Here is a 24,000-nt window from a genome sequence, read left to right on the forward strand (position 1 = left end):
CAGCTTATCGCATTTTGACCCATGCCTAAATTAGACAGAGTATCAAGCAAAATAGGGTGGTCCTCTGTGTCAAAAGCCTTGCATAAATCAATAAACAGGGCAGCACAGGCATAGGACTTGTCCCAGGCAGCCTTGATGTCATCCAATACAACAAGGCCTGCTGTGACCGTGCTATGCTTGGATCTGAAGCCTGACTGCATGGGGTTTAAGATCATATGCAAATCAAGAAAGTGATTTACCTGTGTTGATACTTGGGCTTCAAGAATTTTTGCTAAGGCAGAGAGATTTGAAATTGGCCTATAGTTGTTTACATCAAGAGGGTCACCCGCCTTTAAGAGAGGAGAAACGTAAGCTTGTTTCCACTAAACAGGTAAGTTTTGAGAAATTAGTGAAAGATTGAAAATGTCAGTTATGGGTTTAGCAATAACTGCTGCGGCTAATCGCAGAACATAAGGAGCAAGGCCATCCGGACCTGAGGACTTTTTTGGGTCCAATGATGATAGGGCAAGGAAAACATCCAAGACCACTATAGGGGAAAAATCTAAATATACTGTACATCAGAAGCCACTGATGCCGTCTCCTGTGCACCTTGGTGAGAGGAGGGGGCATTTTGTGTGTCAAATATGTGCCCAGCTCTTTTGAAATTATCATTAAAAGCGTTTGACATTAACTTTTTGTCATTTTAATAATAGTTGTACATTTAAAGGCCTATAACTATAATCTAGCTGATCTTGAGGCCTTCCTTTATTTACTGGACCATTAAGGCAGGAAGTACAGGTAAAGGTTTTTCATGCCGTATTGTGAGCTCAGTAGAATTGCAACTTTTTGTGACACTGTAGTTAGTGTAGCATGACAAAAATGGGAATAATGTTTGAATGAGGAGATACAAGATTTCTGACGATCCTGTAGTAGAATGTGTTATGTGTGTCATAGCCTATGTGTTATTCTGTACCTGTGTGTAGAGCGGTTCATAGATGTCAACACCATTGTCCTTGCTCTGCTCGATGGGCGTGTTGCCACGTTTCCAGATGAAGCGTGCGGGCGGGTTGGAGTTGACAGTGCAGCGCAGGAACACCGTCTTCTCCTGGTAACTCCCACGGACGTCGCTGATGGTCTGGTGTACCGTCAGGGCTGGTTTGTCCAGGTCTGTTACACACGCACGCACGCACAAGTCAAAAACGAATTAAAATTTAAAACCAATAAAACATTTCCGTTGTATTCTCGCTGTATGTAGCCTACACACACACACACACACACACACACATGCATGCACGCATGCACGCACACACACACACACATCTGCACTCATAATCATATCACAGTATCTGCGGCCTCAGCACTTTGGCTGTGAGGTTTCAGCTCAAGGTCTCAGTATTCTCTTTGATTGGCGTCTAGACGTTTGACTGGCATACAAACACACGGTAGCAAGTTTAACCTGCTGCCCATTTCACCAGCACAGGTGGCACAATACATTATCTGGCTGTCGTTTGAGACCAAGGGCTTCATCTTGCGCCACCCTCATCCCTTATCCCTAAACTTATTTGAGATTTATTTTTTACTATTTTGAAAATCATTTTTAAATAGTTCAACTAGCCGATCTACATCTACACGTTGTGAGCTTGTAGATCAGTTATTTTAACTATTCTAAATCTGCATTGTTTTGAAAAAGATTGTGTCAGGATCTAACGGCGAGTCTGCAGGCAAAATAAATTGGCTCCCTGTAAAAAATAAAATAAAATAAAAAAATATGAAGTGAAAGTTATGCATTTACTTTTCACATTTTATGCAAGGCTGCTCCCAGTCTGCTAGAATACTGTCATAAGTGCTTAGACTACAAAATCAGATAAAAAAAACGAAGGGACTAAACAGTACCACTTGTCAACCAGTAGGTGTCCTACGCAACACCAGAGTCAATTTTTTCAGTATGAGTTATATGAGACCACCTCCAATCACTGCAGCTGCTATAGATAGCCTGCTGTATGAACATACTCTGGTATGTGCTTAAACACAATGTAGCATGAAAGGACTATATGTTCAAATTATGTTACGCAATCTCAGAACCCTTCATAGTGGTTTATTGTTTATTTATTCAGACGATTATCCTCTGGGTCCTTACAGACACAGACTGTAAACACAGGTTACAGATACTTTGTGTTTTGCTGCAATAACCATTTACCTTCTCAACAAAACGTTCTCTTGTACTACCGGTAATCCTTTTGTAAGCTTATGAACTCCAGTTACATTATACTCGTACATCTCAAGTTGTAAACAAAAAGGAAGTGGTCTGCAGAGAGCATATCTGGATTGCCTATAGCCAGGGCTGTGTGGTAGGCCTATGTTCACACTTAAATGTATTGCATTTGTTCTAGCAGCACGATAACAGACAAATTAAGAAAAGATTAAAGTCAATGAAATCCATAACTCCAAATTGTAAATATTGGTAGTTCCACAGCTACACTAATTTATAATAGTATTAGAGAACACAGGATAGAGGGCAATACATAGCATCGTCATTCATAACATTATTCAACTCAGTTCAGTCTAAAAGGTTGAAATGCATTCAACTCCTTTTAGCTCACTGAACACTCTTCCGAAGACAAAGAGCTTGAAAACAAAAGGCTCAGCATGAAACCAGATATCATAATGTAGTTTGACTGTCTGTCTCCCACCGTGGCATGATGGGTAGGCCTATACACTATGCTGGCAGCCTAACCCCATAGCAGGCTTTTAAACCTGGGTTCTGTGTGCAGTGAGATAAGATCACACGGACATCTAAAAAAGTTGACAGGTAGACCTACTGAACAAAAAAATATACATACAGAAAGAACGATGTCCGCACACCGCTCTTAAATGCTCCCAGTATAGATTCAACGTTTCGACCCTATCGGGTCTTCATCAGGAATCTGTGTGCAGTGTGTAAGCGGTATGTGGTACAGTATAGGCCTACAGTCAGCAAATACAACATTGCTCATCCTGGATGACATCTTTTTTATTCTAAACCAGATGCTTCCAACTGAAAAAAAAATACCTTTTAATTTAAAATGTAACTACTGCTCGCAAAAGTGGTGTAAAGGAAGCATTTCATATTTTACCTATAATATTTAACCAGGCAATACAATAAAGAACAGATTCGTAATTATTCATGGTGACATGATGTTTAAAACAATCTATTCATGCTTAGTTGCAGATATATTTTCATAAGCCAGGCCCCCCTGGAGAGCCTTATACTCCCTTCAATTTGGACAATTTAAGTGAGCAGAGACACATGAAACTTTAATGAAGGTTTTGATTTCCCCAAAGTGCTGAATTGTGCACTGGATCAATTCCACAGCGAGGCCATTGCCTACTTTAAACTTCTTGTGCTTTCAGAGTTTCTCAAATCACCGTCCTCTGAGAAATGAGTCACTAGTCCTGACATGAAATAATTTTGTTGCTCTTTTAAGAATCCAATGCACAACAATGGTAAAGCACTACCTTGTAATGACTGAGTGAAAATAAGGTTGCAGTACAGTAATCTAGGGTGATCAGGTGTGGTCAATTGGCCAATTTGGGCCCTGCCCAGAGCCTCTAGAGCAGCGCCTGCACTGGCCTACTTGGAAGTAACGATGCAAGAAAAGGAGAAGAAGAAGAAGACTTTCAGCTAATTAGTATGTCCCTCTGTATGAGTTTATCTTATACCTTGACTGTTATTCGTATAGAACCAACTAAACAAGGCATCATTTTCAATTATTCAGGAAAGTGTGATGTTTTTTGATACAGTGACTATAGAACTTCCTTTTATTAGTGAGTATTTTCAATAATGAATAGTGATAGACGTAACATACCAAGCAATGAATAAATCAGGGCAATTATGATAACAAGCTGGTTTCAAAAACAAGATATCTCCCTTGCTACCACAGCCCTGGGGAGCCTCAGCCACCCCGCTCCTCTCCCGTGCTGCAGAACCCCATCCCATGTCCGTGAAGACTTTCCAGACACACACAGAGCCAAAACAAAACAGAACTGCACTCTGTCAGGAACACAACAGAAAGGTAAAACAATAACAAAAACCAAGAACAGGGTAACACGTAACATGTCACAGACCGTGACACAAAGTACTTAACCCCAGTGCTTTACATACAGTATCAATACTCCTGGTACATTTTTACTCAAGGATACAAGTGAAAGTTATTTGTCAAAGTACTGGAGAAGCCTAACCTGACTCTGCCAGGTGGGGCAGTAGAGAGTACACAGGTCCCCCCCCCCCGGAGTCAGGTTTAGGAGAAGCCTACTTGCTTTTAAAATGTGTAAGTGTTGTGGAGTCTGTCAGGTCTCACCTCAGGGGGAGGGGCGAGTTACCATGACAACCAGGCACGCCCATGGCCGGGTCATAGACTCAGTGTATTATCCCAGAGCAATTCTAAATCAGCTGCGCCTCATTCCGGCCGCCGCCCTGGTTAGCAATTAAGGACAGCCGCAGCCTGTCAGCCGCGCCCTTTATAAACAGCCTGCGCACCTAGCAGTATCAGATCCCTGCTACACACAGACGCTCGCGCAGCATATGCCGTCCACTCGGCGTTGGATGGTAAGTCCACACTCCTCTCACTTATGGACTCTCACGTATGGACTATGTTTATTGTTTGATTGTTTGTATCACCACTCAATTGCTCTCTTATATTCTCACATCACCAGGCTTGTAGGAGTGGGGCTGGAAGCACACGCAGGAGCGTGTGCCCCCCATAGACAAGTATACACGGAGAGCCGCATGCATACTGGAGACCCACCTGGCTCGTATCGGGGACGAGTGCGGAAGACGGGACCCCCGTATGGAAACGGCAGCCCCACAGCTCCATAAGGTCGCAGTAAGACAAACCGTTCACTATCTATCACCCGTGTTATTAAGAAGAGGCACTCATAGTGGCAAATGAGCAGCTAAGGATAATAACGAAGATTGTGAATGAAGGAAGTCACCCTGTCGATGCTAAATGAAGACTGTGAATGAAGAGTGTCACCGTGGTGTTGTACACTGAAGATTGTTGAATGAAGATAACCCCGTAGAGACTAATGGAAGCTAGCAGGCTCTAGATAAAGTGTCACGTACACCCTGTGAAAGAAGACAGGCCCGTGTTATGTTTATTTCACCCTTGAAGAGACTTTAAGTTGGCTTGCGCCGCCAGGCCCGGTGAAAGAAGACCGTTAGAAACTAGAGCGCTTACTTTGTGTTAACCCCCTGACTGCCGTTGTCGTACCGACACGGCCACCCAGTAGATAGAGAGAAATAAGAATATAAATGCTTGTGTATCTTACTGTTGGCCGAGCCTAAGGGGCCCTCCGTACCATCCCCGCCCGGTACCATACCAAGTACTTTTACTCTAATTACTCACCACCCCGTATCCGAGTACATCTACTCTAAAGTACTCTTCTGTGCCTTGTGGATAGAGAAAGATACGCACCCCCTTACCTACCTCCGGGGGAGCCTCCTGGCCTCCTCTGGAACCTGGAAAAGAAGAAGAGAAAGAGTTATACAAAGGTCCAGTTGGTAGACTGCCTAGACCGGGTGTCTCAGGCCCCAACTTTGTACTTACCTTGTGCTCTGACCGTATGCTAACATCCCCTCTCATCCTCTGCAGTGACGACTCCCGCCTCGGAGCCGGGACCTCATGCAAAGAATATTACTGTCTGAGTTCTGTTTGTGAAAACTGACTTTGTTTGAACCTGTTGGAGAAATAAAGCAAGGGGCGCCATCGTGTGTCTAACCCCTGAAACTGCACTCTGAGTTGTATTTCCCACCCGACCTCCCACATATGGTGGAGAATGCGGGCATTCATCTGATCTCAACCACCGCCTAAACATGGCCAGCCCCGAATTGGCCGCCCTTCTCCGAAGTCAGACTGAACTACAGAACGCTGTGCGTGAAGTTGTCCGCAGGCTAGACCGACACGGTGATGTCCCTAGGACACCCAACGCCGTCCTCTCCAAGCAGACCCCCGAGGATGACATCGAGGCGTACCTCGAACTCTTCGAACGCACCGCCGACCGCGAGCAGTGGCCCGCCGCCGACTGGGCCGGCATACTGGCGCCCTACCTCTCGGGAGAGGCTCAACGCGCATGTCGGGACCTTCCCGCCAGAGACGCTCGAGACTACGAGACGCTGAAGGCCGCCATCTTGTCCACCCTCGGCTACAGCCTGCCCGCCCGGGCCCAGCGGTACCACATGTGGGCCTATCAGCAGGCCCAGCCCCCTCGCGCTCAGGTCGCCGACCTCTACCGCCTGACGCAGAGCTGGCTGACCACGGGCGGAGAGACCCCGTGGATTGAGAGATTAGTCATAGACCGGTGTGTCCGTGCCCTGCCATCCGACGCCAAGAAATATGTTGCCCGAGTCAGCCCCACATCCGTGGACGCCCTGATCGCCCTCCTGGAGAACCACCACGTCTGCTCGGATATGCTCCGCCAGACCAAGAGCGACGCCGTCCCCAAGACAGACGACCGCCGAGACCGACGCCGACCAGCCCCGCCGACCCCGCCGGCCCCGGTCCGGCCCCGTGCCTCCGGCCCCCCCGACCGCAGCCCGCGGATCCGCAGGTGCTACGTCTGTAATCGGGAGGACCACCTGTCCTGGGCCTGCCCAGAGCGGCCCCCCGGCCCCGATGTCTCCATGCCCTCCGCGGACAGCATGAGAGGGCCCCGCCCCTGCCTCCACACCGGAAGTGAGAGCCGACGACAGACCACCCTCCCCGCCCGGGTTGATGGGACCGACACCCATGCCTTGCTGGACTCAGGCAGCGTGGTGACGCTGGTCCGGGGTGACCTCGCCTCCGCCACCAATGGACCCACCATCCCGGTCACGTGTGTCCACGGAGATGTCCGGCGGTACCCCGTCGCCCACGTGACCGTACAGACCCCCCGTGGCTCCGCGTTGGTCGCCGCCGGAGTGGTCCCCGAACTCCCCGTCCCCCTCTTGATCGGAACGGACTGTCCGCTGTTCGAGAAATACTGGAACCCGGGACGACGAGGGCCCCCCAGGACGCGGCGCCGCCGACGCCGCCGAAGTAGCGTACCCCTCGTCGCCTGCCCCGCCCTCCGCGAAGACGGGACCTCGTCCACCAGCAGCGGCCGAGGAAGTCCCCAGCCAGAACCCGGGCCGGAAGAAGCGGAGGCCTCCGACGCAGACGACACGCCGGCCCTCGGTGAAGACCCCTTCCTAGAGTTCCCCAGAATAGACGCGCCGCCCCCCCGGCGGCAAGGATCGTTCGCCACCGCTCAGTGGGCCGACCCCAACCTGGCTGGCGCCAGGCGGAACGTCGTGGCCGTCGACGGGAAGCTGAACCCGGGGGTGAGTGAGAAACCTTTCCCACACTTCTTCGTCCAACACGACTTGCTGTACCGCGCTTGCAAGGACCCCGCTGGGGAGGTCGTCGAACAATTACTCGTCCCCAAACCGTATGTGTCCCGAGTAATGTATCTCGCCCACTCCCACCAGTTAGGGGCCCACCTGGCCGTACAAAAGACTTACGACCGGGTCGCCGCCCGCTTCTATTGGCCAGGCGTTAAGAAGGCCATTGAGGAGTTTTGCCGCTCCTGTGCCGAGTGTCAGCTAACCGCCCCCCGCGGCGTGCCCCATAGCCCCCTAATTCCAATGCCAATTATCGATGTACCGTTCTCCCGTATCGCCATGGATATTGTCGGACCCCTCCCTAAGTCCGCCCGGGGCCACCGGTACATCCTAGTCATCATGGATTATGCGACGCGCTATCCGGAGGCCATCCCCCTCCGCACCGCCAACGCCCGGGCCATCGCCCACGAGCTGCTGATGCTATTCAGCCACGTCGGCATAGCGGACGAAATCCTGACCGACCAGGGCACGTGCTTCATGTCCAGAGTCCTAGCATCCCTGTATAAATGGCTGAAGGTCAAGCGTATACGGACCTCCGCCTACCACCCTGAGACGGATGGTTTGGTCGAACGGTTCAACCAAACGCTAAAGAAAATGTTAAAACGCGTCACGGAAGAGGACGCCAAAGACTGGGACCGCCTCATCCCGTTTGTACTCTTCGCCATTCGCGAAGTACCCCAAGCGTCAACCGGGTTTTCGCCCTTTGAGCTCCTGTACGGGAGGAAACCGCGTGGCCTCCTCGACCTGGCTAAAGAAGCCTGGGAGAGCCAGCCGTCCCCCCTCCGCAGCGTCATCGAACACGTCGTCGCGCTCCAGGAGCGCGCCAAACGCATCTGGCCCATCGTAAGAGAGCACATGGCCGCCGCCCAGACGGCCCAGGCGCGCACCTACAATAAGGGTGCCAAGATCCGAGAGTTCGCCCCCGGCGATAAAGTGCTGGTGTTGGTCCCCACCAGCGAATGTAAGTTCCTGGCCCGATGGAAGGGCCCATATGAAGTCGTAGAGAGGAAAGGAGACGTGAACTACCGGGTGAGTCAGCCAGGTAGAAGACGCGGACACCAGATCTACCACGTGAACATACTGAAACGGTGGCATACGCCGGAGGAAGTGCCCCTACCCGCTTTAGTAACCTTTGTCTCCCCGCAGGCCCCGGCCGTGGCCCTTGGTGAGGATCTGACGCCCCAGCAGACACAGGACTTGCGGGAGCTACTCGATCGGAACCGCGACGTATTCTCAGAGTTACCGGGCCACACCTCCGTGCTAAAGCATGACATCGACACCCCTAACGGCCAGGTAGTGAGACTACGGCCGTACCGGATCCCGGAGGCACGAAGGAAGGCAATCAGAGAAGAGGTCCAGAAGATGCTCGAGCTGGGGGTCATCGAGGAGTCCCACAGTGCCTGGTCGAGCCCGATCGTGATTGTCCCCAAACCCGACGGCACACTCCGCTTCTGCAATGATTTCCGGAAGTTAAATGAGATCTCCGTGTTCGACGCGTATCCCATGGCCCGCGTCGATGAGCTGATTGACCGGCTGGGGCCCGCCCGGTTCATCAGTACCCTCGACCTGACTAAAGGGTACTGGCAGGTTCCCCTCACGGAGAGAGCCAAGCAGAAGACGGCCTTCATCACTCCCGATGGACTCTTCCAGTACCGAGTGATGCCCTTCGGAGTACACGGGGCCCCCGCCACGTTCCAACGGCTGATGGACCGGATACTGCGACCCCACCAGGCCTTCGCGGCGGCCTACCTGGACGATGTAATCATCCACAGCGCCACCTGGGGACAGCACCTGGAGCGGGTCGACACAGTCCTAGCCACCCTACGGGCGGCCGGCCTGACCGCCAACGCAAAGAAGTGCCGCATTGGTTGGACCGAGACGGACTACCTCGGCTACACCATCGGCCGAGGGTGCATCCGACCACAGACGAGGAAGGTGGAGAAGATCCAGACCTGGCCACGCCCGGTGACCAAGAAGCAGGTCAAGTCCTTCCTCGGCCTGATCGCCTATTACCAGAAGTTCGTCCAGAACTTCGCCACGATCGCGGCCCCCCTCCACGACTTGACCAAGAAGAACCTTCCCCACCACGTCCAGTGGACGGACGAGGCGGACGAAGCCTTCCGCACGTTGAAGACCGCCCTGTGCAGCGAGCCGGTGCTCGTGGCGCCGGACTTCACAAGGCCCTTCATCCTCGCCACGGATGCGTCCAACACCGGGGTCGGCGCTGTCCTGTCCCAGCCGCTAGACGGAGATGAGCATCCCGTACTGTACATCAGCAGGAAGCTGCTGAAGCACGAGCGTAACTACTCCACTGTCGAGAAGGAGTGCCTGGCCGTGAAATGGGCCATCCATCACCTCCGGTACTACTTATGGGGCAGACAGTTCACCCTCGTGACCGACCACGCGCCACTCAAGTGGATGGCGGCGAACAAAGACCGCAACGACCGTGTCACCCGCTGGTTCGTCGAGCTCCAGAGCTACAAGTTCGAGATAGAGCACCGGCCCGGGACCAAGATGAAACACGCGGACGCGCTCTCAAGACTGTACGAAGACGAGGGAAGTAGTCAAGCTCCTTGCGGTAGCAAGAAACTTAGGGGGGGAGTGTGTGGAGTCTGTCAGGTCTCACCTCAGGGGGAGGGGCGAGTTACCATGACAACCAGGCACGCCCATGGCCGGGTCATAGACTCAGTGTATTATCCCAGAGCAATTCTAAATCAGCTGCGCCTCATTCCGGCCGCCGCCCTGGTTAGCAATTAAGGACAGCCGCAGCCTGTCAGCCGCGCCCTTTATAAACAGCCTGCGCACCTAGCAGTATCAGATCCCTGCTACACACAGACGCTCGCGCAGCATATGCCGTCCACTCGGCGTTGGATGGTAAGTCCACACTCCTCTCACTTATGGACTCTCACGTATGGACTATGTTTATTGTTTGATTGTTTGTATCACCACTCAATTGCTCTCTTATATTCTCACATCACCAGGCTTGTAGGAGTGGGGCTGGAAGCACACGCAGGAGCGTGTGCCCCCCATAGACAAGTATACACGGAGAGCCGCATGCATACTGGAGACCCACCTGGCTCGTATCGGGGACGAGTGCGGAAGACGGGACCCCCGTATGGAAACGGCAGCCCCACAGCTCCATAAGGTCGCAGTAAGACAAACCGTTCACTATCTATCACCCGTGTTATTAAGAAGAGGCACTCATAGTGGCAAATGAGCAGCTAAGGATAATAACGAAGATTGTGAATGAAGGAAGTCACCCTGTCGATGCTAAATGAAGACTGTGAATGAAGAGTGTCACCGTGGTGTTGTACACTGAAGATTGTTGAATGAAGATAACCCCGTAGAGACTAATGGAAGCTAGCAGGCTCTAGATAAAGTGTCACGTACACCCTGTGAAAGAAGACAGGCCCGTGTTATGTTTATTTCACCCTTGAAGAGACTTTAAGTTGGCTTGCGCCGCCAGGCCCGGTGAAAGAAGACCGTTAGAAACTAGAGCGCTTACTTTGTGTTAACCCCCTGACTGCCGTTGTCGTACCGACACGGCCACCCAGTAGATAGAGAGAAATAAGAATATAAATGCTTGTGTATCTTACTGTTGGCCGAGCCTAAGGGGCCCTCCGTACCATCCCCGCCCGGTACCATACCAAGTACTTTTACTCTAATTACTCACCACCCCGTATCCGAGTACTTCTACTCTAAAGTACTCTTCTGTGCCTTGTGGATAGAGAAAGATACGCACCCCCTTACCTACCTCCGGGGGAGCCTCCTGGCCTCCTCTGGAACCTGGAAAAGAAGAAGAGAAAGAGTTATACAAAGGTCCAGTTGGTAGACTGCCTAGACCGGGTGTCTCAGGCCCCAACTTTGTACTTACCTTGTGCTCTGACCGTATGCTAACATCCCCTCTCATCCTCTGCAGTGACGACTCCCGCCTCGGAGCCGGGACCTCATGCAAAGAATATTACTGTCTGAGTTCTGTTTGTGAAAACTGACTTTGTTTGAACCTGTTGGAGAAATAAAGCAAGGGGCGCCATCGTGTGTCTAACCCCTGAAACTGCACTCTGAGTTGTATTTCCCACCCGACCTCCCACAGTGTTCAAAAGTGTTTTTTAATTTTAAAATTACTCATACACGTATTCAAAAGTATAAATTAAAAAGCACAATTTATTTGTAAATGTTGACACTTGAGATGACTGAGATCATGTTGATACAGCTAACAGGATTTTAGTTTTGGTTTATTTGAATGTTTTTCTCATTTGCAAGTACATTATTGAGGTTCAGCCATGTGTGGAAATAAATTGTCAAAACTTCACTGGATAATTCAGAAAAAGGAAAATAACTTGAGATGACTGAGATCATGTTGATACAGCTAACAGGATTTTAGTTTTGGTTTATTTGAATGTTTTTCTCATTTGCAAGTACATTATTGAGGTTCAGCCATGTGTGGAAATAAATTGTCAAAACTTCACTGGATAATTCAGAAAAAGGAAATAAGTTTCTCTTATGCTGCTCACGATCCTATAAGAACTGTAAAGTGCACTAAACGTGGGAAATTGAAGAATGCCAATAATGCACTCTGTACAGCAGTTCTAATCAATGCAAATTAATTGCACCAAATGAACACTTCAAGGTGTGTAAGGATAGGTGCATCTCCCTGTGTGTATTTACGCATTTGTTTGATTAGCATAATGCAGACAAGCGTTTGTTGGGCTGCCGGAGACAATTGCCACCAATATAAGGTGTGCTCATGCACTGTAACCAATTTAGACTCAACGTGGTGAAACTTGAACTATTATACCTGTATCTTTGGATTGTGTGGTCAGTTACAGTTGACCAGTAACTTGCCACAGTAGCAACAGCAGAATACACACAATTTAGCCGTGCACATGCACACATGCCAGATGTGCTACACTACAGTATAATGAGCCAGTTCTCTTAGGGACAATGATCTGTTGTGAAGGTGTGAGTCAGGCCTTTGGGACACATGTAGTGAAATGACTGCATGCATTGTAATTTTCTCCACTGGTCTTGGTGGGAAAACAACAACAACAACAACAAAAGGAGTCCCTTGGTCTGAGATTATGGGCGAGACAGAGACGAAACCAAGAATATAAAAATGTGGACTTGAGACCGGAGGAGTATTACAGCCATACCAAAACTAACAAGAAAACACATACACTCACGCACGCATGCACGCACACACGCACGCACGCATGAAAAGGAAAGAGCCACACACAGCAGCTGGATTGTTGTTTGATAGAGCTTTGCGTCTCCTCAATTATTCATCATTCTGCACACAGAATAATGATAAAGAGACCATAAAACATGCACAAGACTCACATTTTGAAATAATGATAGAACGGACTTAAAGTGAGTAAACTTTTCAAAATGCAAAGCTTAAAAGCTCATATTGATTCAGTGTACCTTCTCCACTGGTGTTATTAGGAAAGAACATCATTGGGTTTTTCTTTCTCTTAGCCCCCATCAGCCCAATGACATGCCGCTGCCCCAGCCCACAGACTGTCTCCACAGACAGTGAAAGTGATAGTGTGGACATTAGGGTAAAAGTAATCTCTCAATAAAAGATTCTGAGCTGCACTACCAAATCTGTCAGCAGGGTCATTCAGAATGTGTATACATTGTTGATAGAGGGAATGAAAACACAGGCGCACCACAGGAAGTGGAGGGCTGAGGGCGGGCCAAACGGGAAAAATCCTGTTATACACATGAGGGCCGCAAACAGCAGAGACCGCTGCTTTTCCTTTTCTTTGCCGATGGGTTCCCAGATTGGAGATTGGGGTAAAAGAGACCAAGAGTGATAGGGAGAGATGAGGCGAAAAGGATGTGAGGTAGAGAGAGAAAGTAAAAAGTGATCTTACTGGGAGAGACATACGAGGGTCTTACGTGGAGAGATCAACAATGGTTGATCATGTGAGGTGTTAAGGGTTCATCTTACTGGGAGATAGATACGAGGGGTTGGATATTCCTGGGTGAGACATCGGATCTTACTGTGAGAGATATACGTCAGTTGGATCTGGCAGAAAGATATGAGTTAGATTAAGTGCAGATGGAGAGATTGTGATAACAACAAATGTCTCAAAATAAGCTCACACTTTCACAGTTCCACTGTTCCCAGGACAGTTTAGCTTCACCATGGCAGTGACAGCACACAGTTTCACTGTTCCCAGGACAGTTTAGCTTCACCATGACAGTCACAGTTCCACTGTTCCCAGGACAGTTTAGCTTCACCATGGCAGTGACAGCACACAGTTTCACTGTTCCCAGGACAGTTTAGCTTCACCATGGCAGTGACAGCACAGAGGGTGTTACTGTAAGGGACAAGCAGGCATGACCCACTCATCGCCTTCAGGCACAACAAACACACCCGTGCACAAATGCACGCACGTGCACACACACTCCCCTCCCGGCGAGAATAGCACATTCATCTCAGCCCCGCGAGCTGCAGTCCCTGAGGGTAAGGAGTGGACTAAATTTTTTGGTGTGGATGTACCGTGAGTGCCATGTGGTTGTACAGACCAGCTGTGTCACCACATAACAGCTGTGTGACCAATGCTAGTGATGTCACCACATCACTGCTGTGGACCAGGAGTTAACATAAATACATGTACATGAGAGAGAGAGAGAGAGAGAGAGAGAGAGAGAGAGAGAGAGAGAGAGAGAGAGAGAGACTGTGCAACATACCAGTGGTACAAATGCGGTCAGAGCAACACTCTATGAGCTAAACTAGAGCTAGCTGTACTCAGTCGGCTCAGATGCACTGTTCTGAAAACAGCTAGCCCACAGTGAAACACTTTGCAGGACGTATTGTTCAGTGTTTTACAGTGGACATGTAAGCCTCGGTGCCTCTGGCTGCAATGGTTATTGCCTACAATCCAAACTGATGCTGTGGCTTCTCCCTTGCCACTGGAGTCCAACTGTGGCTGCACTCTGAAAGTGCTGAGCTGGCATGCAACTTTAACGGAAATGTAAAAGCGTGGGATATGTAGAAGCGTGCCCGCTGTTTACCTATTTCACAGCTTCTCTCCAGGTTTAGTTATGGGGTTATTGGCCTGCTGTGTTTACTTATTCGTCTGTTTATTTCTCTGCCAGGGTTTTCACAAAAACATTGTGGCACTCCCTCTTAAAATAAATGACTAAAGCAGATGATTCTGGCCTGCTGTGTGCTGCACAACATTTGTGAGGAGAATGGGGACCGCCCAGTGCATTGAATCTAGTGTGGGCATTCCAGCGATGTAGCAGCATTTGAACATGGAACGATGGGTACAAAACTGGATTCGGAACCCTCATTTTCCATGCATGGAAACACTCAGAACTGGTTCAAAGTTAGGCAGGAAGAAATAACCGAACCGGTTAAATCCTGCAGTGTATTTTCATTGAAGTGTCAAATATGGAGGGAGAAGACATGGCTGCAGGCGGAGGTTTACTACTGATCATACCTTTCTATGTGTGTTTCTGATTATTTCTCTAATCTAATCTTTTATATATTTCCTGTGTCTCCAGACCACCCGTCTCTGGCTCTCCGCCATCTCCATGTTCTTCTTGTTCCAATTTCTCTGTGTGCTGATCATAGAGTATTAAAAGGATAGAGACTGATCTGACGCGAAGCGTTGAAGAAAAGGGGGAGGAGAGAGAGAGAGAGAGAGAGAGAGAGAGAGAGAGGGAGATGAAGAGTAAAGTCATGAAATCTAACTTGGAAGGGCTGATTGTATGAAGACTGCCAAGGCCATAAATTATTATCTGGCCTTATGCCGTTGATGAATACAAATGTTGCCCTGCGGGGTCTTTGGCTGAGAGACCCCCCAACCCCACATGTGAGGGCAATGAAAATAATATTGAAGGCGATGAAATGAAAGGTTCACAGACAGTGATGTGGTTTATGCCTTATATTTTCATTTCCCAGTGGACTAGAAGATGGACATGTAGTTCCACTCACCATGAATGACTAGTTGAGCCAGTGTGGACACGCCACAAAAATATCATTATGATACTGTACTGTACATCACGTCTCAGTGAAAACAGCCTGAAAACGAAACGATTATGAATTTCTATCGAATATCTTTGTCACAATGAATGAATGAATAAGGGTAACTCTTGCATAATCGTAATATCAAACTCGAGTCCTGTGGTCACCAAGCCCCTGTGTCCCGAGTGAAATGGTCTGAATTCCCCTCTTGCACTCCTATCAAACAGACCAGAACAATTAGTAAGTGGCCTCAACATAAATTGTATTTTATTTATTAATCTGTGTAACTACTTTGTTTATGCTTATTCATTGCAATTATCCGCATTTCTCGCAGTCAGCGAGCACCGCATATGCCCAACGTTGGCTCCCTCCTGCCCGGGTAGAATCCAAGCTTCAACCTGGCGGGGGGTGTTATTAATCCATAATTTCAACAAATAAGCATAAACAATTAAACCACTTCACACGAACGACATTGATAACTAAGAGATTTGGTGGGGGATATGTATAAATGATGATGTCATCATCCTTGACTGGAGGCTCAAAATACAACAGCTTGTATTAAGTAACAAGATGAACCCCTCTCTAGGGGTGTTACCAGGAACTGCAGGAAGTGATGACAGCTGTGTGAGAAAGGGCCGATTGAAATCTGATCATCCGTATTGATCAGGTGGTATCGGATGGACTGCTGGATGTCTGCATTATTGCACCGTCATGGTGATGGCATTATATCACATTGCTATTGGCTTTACAGCAAGTTCCATTGTACATTAAAGGTGTACACACACACACAAACACACACCTGTACTGCAAAGCAAATAGCAGTTACATTTGGACACAATTTGTTTGGATACACTGTACAGCCTGTGGAGTAATATACAGTATTTATACCTTTTCCAGTCTGTCTTGTGGTGAGTGGTGAGTGAGTGTGTGAGTGGTTGAATTGTAGGTGAAGTCCTCTTATCTTTTTGTTCAGCCTCCAAGTAATTTGTGGATATATGGCTGTACAAACTCTTTAACGCACAAAGAATACAATTACTCAAACTGCAATTCCAAAAAACAATTCATCAAGCCACCTTCCAACTCGACCTTTCATGTGTTAATCTTCTCTTCAATGCGAGCCCCTCAATAATAACTATTTCAAAATGGGACAACAGAGACTTCATTTTTCCTGAATGAATTTGTACTAACCAGTGATTTATTATGCTCAGCGGGTATATATTTTCACACACTTTCTTTCATTATAATTATCTCTCGCTGGCATTGCCTGTCATTGATTTATACCTATAATGCTTCTGTTCCCCCAGAAAACAACGCCAGTGTGCACAAAGTGCCACTGTTATGGTCAAGATAACTCCAGACCTACGGTGTACAGTATAACCTTCACAGAGGGGAGAGAGACAATAAACACCACACACACACACACACACACACACACACACACACACACACACACACACACACACACACACACACACACACACACACACACACACACACACACACACACACACACACACACACACACACACACACACACACACACACACACACACACACACACACACACACACACACACACACACACTACAGCTGGCCAAATAGTGGAGTGATCTTATCTACTCATGTTCGGAGGGCAGGTTATCAACAGGCCACATCCGCACGCATGCACGCACACACACACACACACACACACACACACACACACACACACACACACACACACACACACACACACACACACACACACACACACACACACACCCACACACACATGCATAGGGCTGACAAACTAACTGAATCAACTGAGTTAATTAATTTATAGAATTAATTAGATTAAATTGTATAGCTGTGTGATGATGATGATGATGGATAGTGGCAACTCACATCTTCTTACTGTAGTTACAACCTCACTAATTGGCTCTCAAATCAATCTGTGTCCCCACAATAAATGCATAGTATCTGCTGGCCATTATTAAGTTGTTATAAAACCATGTAGCTGCTGTCATGTATTGATGGGACCTTTTTATTCTTTTTTATTTCAGACAGTGTGACACAACTAGATGGAGCCTTGAATCTTGAATAGATGAGGTTCTATTGTGGCTAAATCATTTGAATATATCAAGTGTTAATTACATTTCATGTGTAATGACAGGAAGACAGGAAGTGCATGGCTGCAGTTCATCTGTTTCCATCTGTTCATCCATCTGTCTCTTAAAGACTGGTTTGCTTGAACAAACTGTGGACATTCTGAAGCATCCCTGATTGTAGACTCACAAAGTCAGTATATGAACGTTTGCTCAATCGATATTGAGGACAATCTCCCAACTCGCTTTGCTAAAAGCCTAAAACTGAGTGGAAACAATTAGAGATACATTACAAACCAACGTTTGTATGGTGGTTCTTCTGACATGATTGTTTTCCAAAGCAATGGGCTGTATACTGCAGCTTTGTTACGGCTGTCCTTGCTGATGTTATAGCACCTTGCATTTAGAGGTGCGGGGCAGAGATCTCTCCAGGACATCTTGATTAGATGGCTATAGATTTTGATGTTGGGGATGAACAAGGAACAGTATCATCAACCTTCAGGGGCATCATGTGCTGACAGCAATCACCTCCACACCACTAAACCACAGGCTGCTCCAAGACCCTGCATCTGTGTGTTGATGTGGTTTGTCCCAGGGGGAACCCCAGCTACAGAGGGGTGCATCCTTCCCCATCGCAATGCCCCTATAGTGAGTTAGTAGCATTTCAATGCCATAGATTAATGGTCGTCTGGGGTGTTAGACAACTAATCTAATAGAGAGAGCATGGCCAGTGTGAGACAGAGAGGACATAATACTCACATAATGAACTAAGTAATGGCTCCCATGCAGCAGTGTTGTAAGTACAGGTAGGTGTTTGAGGAGCTATAGTGTTGATATACTGTAGTGTGACACTGTACAGGACAATACTGTCTCAATCACTAAATTTATGTGCATATAATTTGGAGATATTACAAGAAAAGTACATGAGTATATTGAACTGCAGTAGAGATTCTCAGTTTTTCCTAACTGGCTCTAAAACAGTGTGGTAGATTTGATAGACATGTCAGCCCTCTATGCGGCTGACATGCACTGACTGCTTGCAAGTTGCACCCAGGAGGTTTTGCATTTTAGCCAACGATATATAAGAGACCTTTTGGTTGTACTGCTTGTGGCAAAAGGTTGTGAATAATATTTCTAAGACCAACACAGAAGAAAACCATTTACCTGTACTTTTTGTGGTAAAAGCCATTGTTCTTGTCTTGACAAAGACATTAACAATATTATGTAGCATCCACTTGATAGACAGGTGAACGACTGGCTCAAATTGTGTCACGTTTTCTACTAGCTTTGAAATGTGTGAGCTGGGCCTGATTCCAGTAAGAGAACACACGCACGCACGCACGCACGCACACACACACACACACACACACACACACACACACACACACACACACACACACACACACACACACACACACACAGTAAGAGAGTAATATCTTTACTTACTCCTTAGAAAAAGTAATAATATTACGTTACTTATTACTTGGAATCAAGAGTAATACTGTTACATATTACTTTATATTGCTTTTCAACCGGGCCCCTTCCACCCGCAAAAAGAACACAATCTGTTTAGCGAGCTCCTTTTACAACTGAATCCAATTAATTGGAATAAGAAGTCTCCAATCAGCCAAACTGAATAATTGCAGGATATAAAACAAAAATAGTCATCAGTCTCTCATCAGCCTTTTATGCTGCATATGCCACATGGGATTCAACATCAACAATCTGAACTGCACACACATGGGATTCAACATCAACAATCTGAACTGCACACACATGGGATTCAACATCAACAATCTGAACTGCACACACATGGCTGCAGCATCTCAAAACGGACAGTAGCCCTATATAATACATAAATAACAAACAATAAAATGAAGCAACAGTCTCTGACCTTTTTGAGGAAGCCTCTCAAGACAGACTGTTGACTCACGTCCAATTCAAAGGAAAAAGAGGGCGCTGCTATTCCTTTATTTGCCGATGGGTTCTCAGATTGGAGGCAGTCTAACATTGGACCTCAAAGTTTATTTTTCCAATGCCAGAGCGGTTGTGCAAAGACCCACCGGCAGCACTGTTTAATGCAATTTATTTGTGCATCATTGCATGTTTAAGTATTTTTGTTGACAAAGTTATAAATGTCAACAGTATAGCCTATACCCATAAAGCAGAAAGTAGAAGGTGTATCAGATTGTGAAAATATTATAATGACAATAATAATAATAAAATGATTGAAAGACAGAACTAGTGTATTGTCTGCTAGCGTGATGCTTGCTTATTTTATGGATATACTGTTGACTTTTACAACTTTGTCATGAGTAATTCAACAAAAAAAACGTATATTAAACACACAAATACATTGCATTAAACAGTGCTGACTCCGGGCGGGTCTTTGAGCAACCGCTCCGGACCATGATGGACCTGATTAAATGAGGCCGTGTCAACTGTTCATGAGGGACGGGTTAACCGACCTCGTCTACAACAATACACCCAGCGGCAGCGACGAGCCAATTCTTCAGATAATCTCCATGTATCTCCTGGCGGCTGGCGGATCAAATCCAGTCTGTTTTGCCTGCACGGGGGGGGGGGGGGCTCTGTGTTTCTCGTGCGTCTTTAAAAAGATGCTTCAACACGTTTAGATAAAGTGTTTTTTTGCACAAGCAAAGTTTACAACGGACATTAATATACTTGGCATCTTTGACAGACAAGAATGCAAAATAATACCGATACATTTCTCTGTCTGTCTCTGTTGTTTTTTGGAAGTGAAGCGAGACCCCAGACGCATACGCTACGTCATAACTGTGCGCAGGCTGTGCAGGCCAACAAAAACAGATCTACAAGCTGCAACGCATGTCTGTTTTTACGCGTTGATAGCTTGTAGATCTGTTCCATTTTTGCATGCCATGCAACAACCATCTACTATGAGTGCATAACCGAACGAATGAACCAATGATCCAATGATACAAGTGTAATGCTTAATTGGGTCGTCCACTCACAGTTAACAGTCTTTGTATTGAGTTTGTGCTTGAAATGTACTGTAATTCTACAAACTGTTAATAAATATTTCAATCAATCAATCAATCAATCAAAACCAAAACAAATGACGCTCATTTGTAAGTGAAAGTAATAAGTAAAGAAGCGTGTTTTGGCGAAGTAAATAGTTACTATATTACTATTTCTGCAGAGTAATTCGTTATATTACTTGTTACTGAAAAAAGTAATAATATTACAGTAATATATGTAACTAGTAACTCGTTACTGCCCAACACTCTGCATAAAAGTGATTTGTCTCTGTTTGATGGTTTTTCAAAACACTATACACTAGCAAATTGTTTACATTTCAGCCATTACGCTAATGTACATCTCCAGAGTGACTTGAAAGGAGCAATCCTACAACAGTACATCGCAAGTAGACCACGGAAATAATAAATAGTGACAAAACATCAACCAAATTAGGTTTTAAGGGCAACCGGTGTAGTGTAACGTAACATGTAACAATTAACCCATTCTGAACGGGAACCCGTTTTGGTGTTGGCATCATGTTATGCTTTAGCTATTGAAAAATAGCAGATCTACAAGCTCATAGCGCGCCACCGAGTGGCGCGCTACGAGCTTGTAGGTCTGCTATTTTTTGAAAAATCGAAGAACGACTGACATTTTTTAGAATCTGATCTCAGGTCAGAATGGGTTATTCAGACCAGTGTGTGTCCAGTGGAAACCTCGTATGAATCTGATCTCAGGTCAGAATGGGTTAAGAAACCCTGAACCTGAGTGCTTTTTCATGTTCTGTTTGGTCTATATCTTCTCACTGTTCTCAGACATGCATGAGAAGCCATTATGTGAAGGAGATTCTTCCTTGTCTCAGCGTGTTCGTCCTGTGACACTGCATGGCGCACACGTCTGGAAACACACATGTGACAGATGGTACCAGAGGCTTTTAGCTAAAGATCCAATGTTCTGCTAAACACTTATTCAATGTCTCCTACTAACACCACCCTCTCTCTCCCCACACATGCACGCACACACTATACAGTATATTAATTTGTCACAGGCTATGGCAACTATTAACAGAGCATACTGGGCTACTTGGAAAACCATATCAAAACACTTATATATTCACTGTCTATGGGGAACATACCAGTAGAACCTGGGGATCATAGAGATGACCCCAAGTACCTGTAAACCATATTCACATACACTAATCATATTCAGAAGCAAGTGACAATATGCAATCATTTGCGTTAAGTATGCAAAGTATTCAAATTATTATAATGTAAATGGAACGTAATTTGGATAATGGACAAAGAACCCCAGAGAATATCTGCTTTCTCTGAACTGAAAATAACTGAATCCTAATAATCCTAATTTTCACCAGCTGGTATTATATTTCAGAAAGAACATTGGTTTCAGCCAGGTCAGATAAAATCAATCTTTCATTCTTTCATTGATCTGAGAGCATATAGTTTTCTGCCAGAGAGAAGCTCTATGCTTTTTTCCTGTCAAATTATTCTCTGAAGAATGGAATGAAATATCTTCATAGAATATGCACGCCAGTCTATTTGGAATTCTAATGAAAACTCAACTGTACCTAATCCTTAGCACTTTGTGTTGCCCATTTACGATAGAGCTATAATCATTTTGACCACTATATCCATATACATTGGATATTCAAAAATAACAGATATACAAGCTCACAGCTCACAAAAAGTTGGAGAACCACTGCCCTCCATTACAAAATCTAGTTGGTGGCTGCAGTCATTTAGTCAGCACAGAAAGTTCTGTAGTGACTAACACCCTGGACAACACTGCTTTTACGCACGCACGCACGCACACAAACACACACACACACACACACACACACACACACACACACTGATTGTGAAATTTCACCTATAAGCAGAAACTAATGTAATTTCAGGCATATGCACAATGCATTGTGGTGACTGATCATCAGGTTTAGCATATTATTAAAGGTCTATTTTCATATGAATGGAATAGAATGCTGAGTGCCTTGAGAGATGGAATTATGTGTCATTCGTAGAATTAGGCTACCATAAATTATGACGGACACAATGACCAACGGTTGGACAGTGAAATATGTAATTATTTCACGTGGGATACAGTTGCTCGGATGGACAAAACAGGGACAAAAACATAATCCCTGTGTGGCATAGACACCCAATACTACCGTCACGTCAAGTATAAATAATAGTGGAGACAGTTCACAGCCAGGCAATAAGGTTGAATTAAATTGTCTGTTATTAAGTACAACTTCTAACATCTTAGAAAGAAAATGAAAAAAATAGATAGGATCATTCATTTCCAACTTCTGATCTGTGTGTAAGAGGGAACTGTGAGAAATAAATTAAGAATATTTCCATCTCACATAAAAAAAACTTTTGATATCAGAAAGCAGAAGTTAATCAAAACAAGTGTATTCATAAGGAACCGAGTGCCTTCACCTCACCTTTTCATATAGCAGTGTCTAGAAGACATCGTCTGGCTGTTCATTCAACAGATGACAATAACTCTCCTACCGAGCTTTTATAGAAAGATGTGGGTGCTTTTAGCACATGCACACACACGGCGCGCACACACACACACACACACACACACACACACACACACACACACACACACACACACACACACACACACACACACACACACACACACTCACACACACACACAGGCATCTTATCTGAAACAGACCATCTGAATTAACAGGATTCATCCATCCATCTTCAACCGCTTATCTGTAGTCGGGTCACGGGGGCAACAGCTCCACCAGAGTGCTCCAGACTTCCCTCTCCAGAGCAACATTAGTAACTTCCTCCTGGGGGATCAGCGTTCCAAGGCCAGTGAGTCGATGTGATCCCTCCATCTGTGCCTTGGTCGGCCCCGGGGTCTCCTCCGAGTCCTCCCATTAATGTGATTGTTAATAGTATCTTCCTATATCTTCATCTATCCTACGTTGTCTGGGAGAGAATGGGGTGTGTGTGTGTGTGTGTGTGCGTGCGTGCGTGCATGCGAGTGTGTGTGCAGTGGTGGAAAGTAACTAAGTACTTTTACTTATGTACTGTACTTAAGTACAATATTTAGGTATTTGTACTTTACTTGAGTATTTCCAACTTCCAGTACATTTACTTTAGTTACTAGTTACTTTGGCGAAAACATACATTCAACCCAATACATTTTGGCGATTTGAAAATAGCATTGCGACGCATTGTGAGCTTGTAGATCTGCTATTTTCAAGTATAGTTCTAAATTGCAGTATTGGTACTTTTACTTAAGTAAAACAATGGAGTACTTTTTTTCCACCACTGTGTGTGTGTGTGTGTGTGTGTGTGTGTGTGTGCGCGCGCACGCAGGCGGGCGGGAGGAGTATTTATGTAGTGGGTGGTGGGGGCCCGGGGGCTGTCTTATTATCACAGAGCTCCTGTCACAGCCACAGATGCACAATGCACACTCTGCCTGCAATTACCAACCCCACGCAGAGCTAGTGACACATTCACAGTATCTCTGGTACGTGACATTACTGTGACTAAGGAAAGAGGCCG

The 24,000-nt window shown here is 46.3% G+C and overlaps 1 protein-coding gene across 1 annotated transcript in view; it reads right to left on the reverse strand.

Moving 5' to 3' along the window:
• Positions 1-24,000, reverse strand: part of LOC308320441 (MAM domain-containing glycosylphosphatidylinositol anchor protein 1-like) — a gene marked incomplete at both ends in the record, with an annotated part of 138,569 nt that overhangs the window by 48,557 nt on the left and 66,012 nt on the right. Inside the window, one exon of the mRNA XM_080770844.1 lies at positions 953-1,146. Within this exon, the coding sequence (XP_080626970.1) occupies positions 953-1,146 (194 nt within the window). The remainder of the gene's footprint in view (positions 1-952; positions 1,147-24,000) is intronic.

Source organism: Protomyctophum bolini, assembly GCF_963924005.1.
Source record: "Protomyctophum bolini genome assembly, chromosome: 1".
Taxonomy (NCBI): Eukaryota; Metazoa; Chordata; class Actinopteri; order Myctophiformes; family Myctophidae; genus Protomyctophum; species Protomyctophum bolini.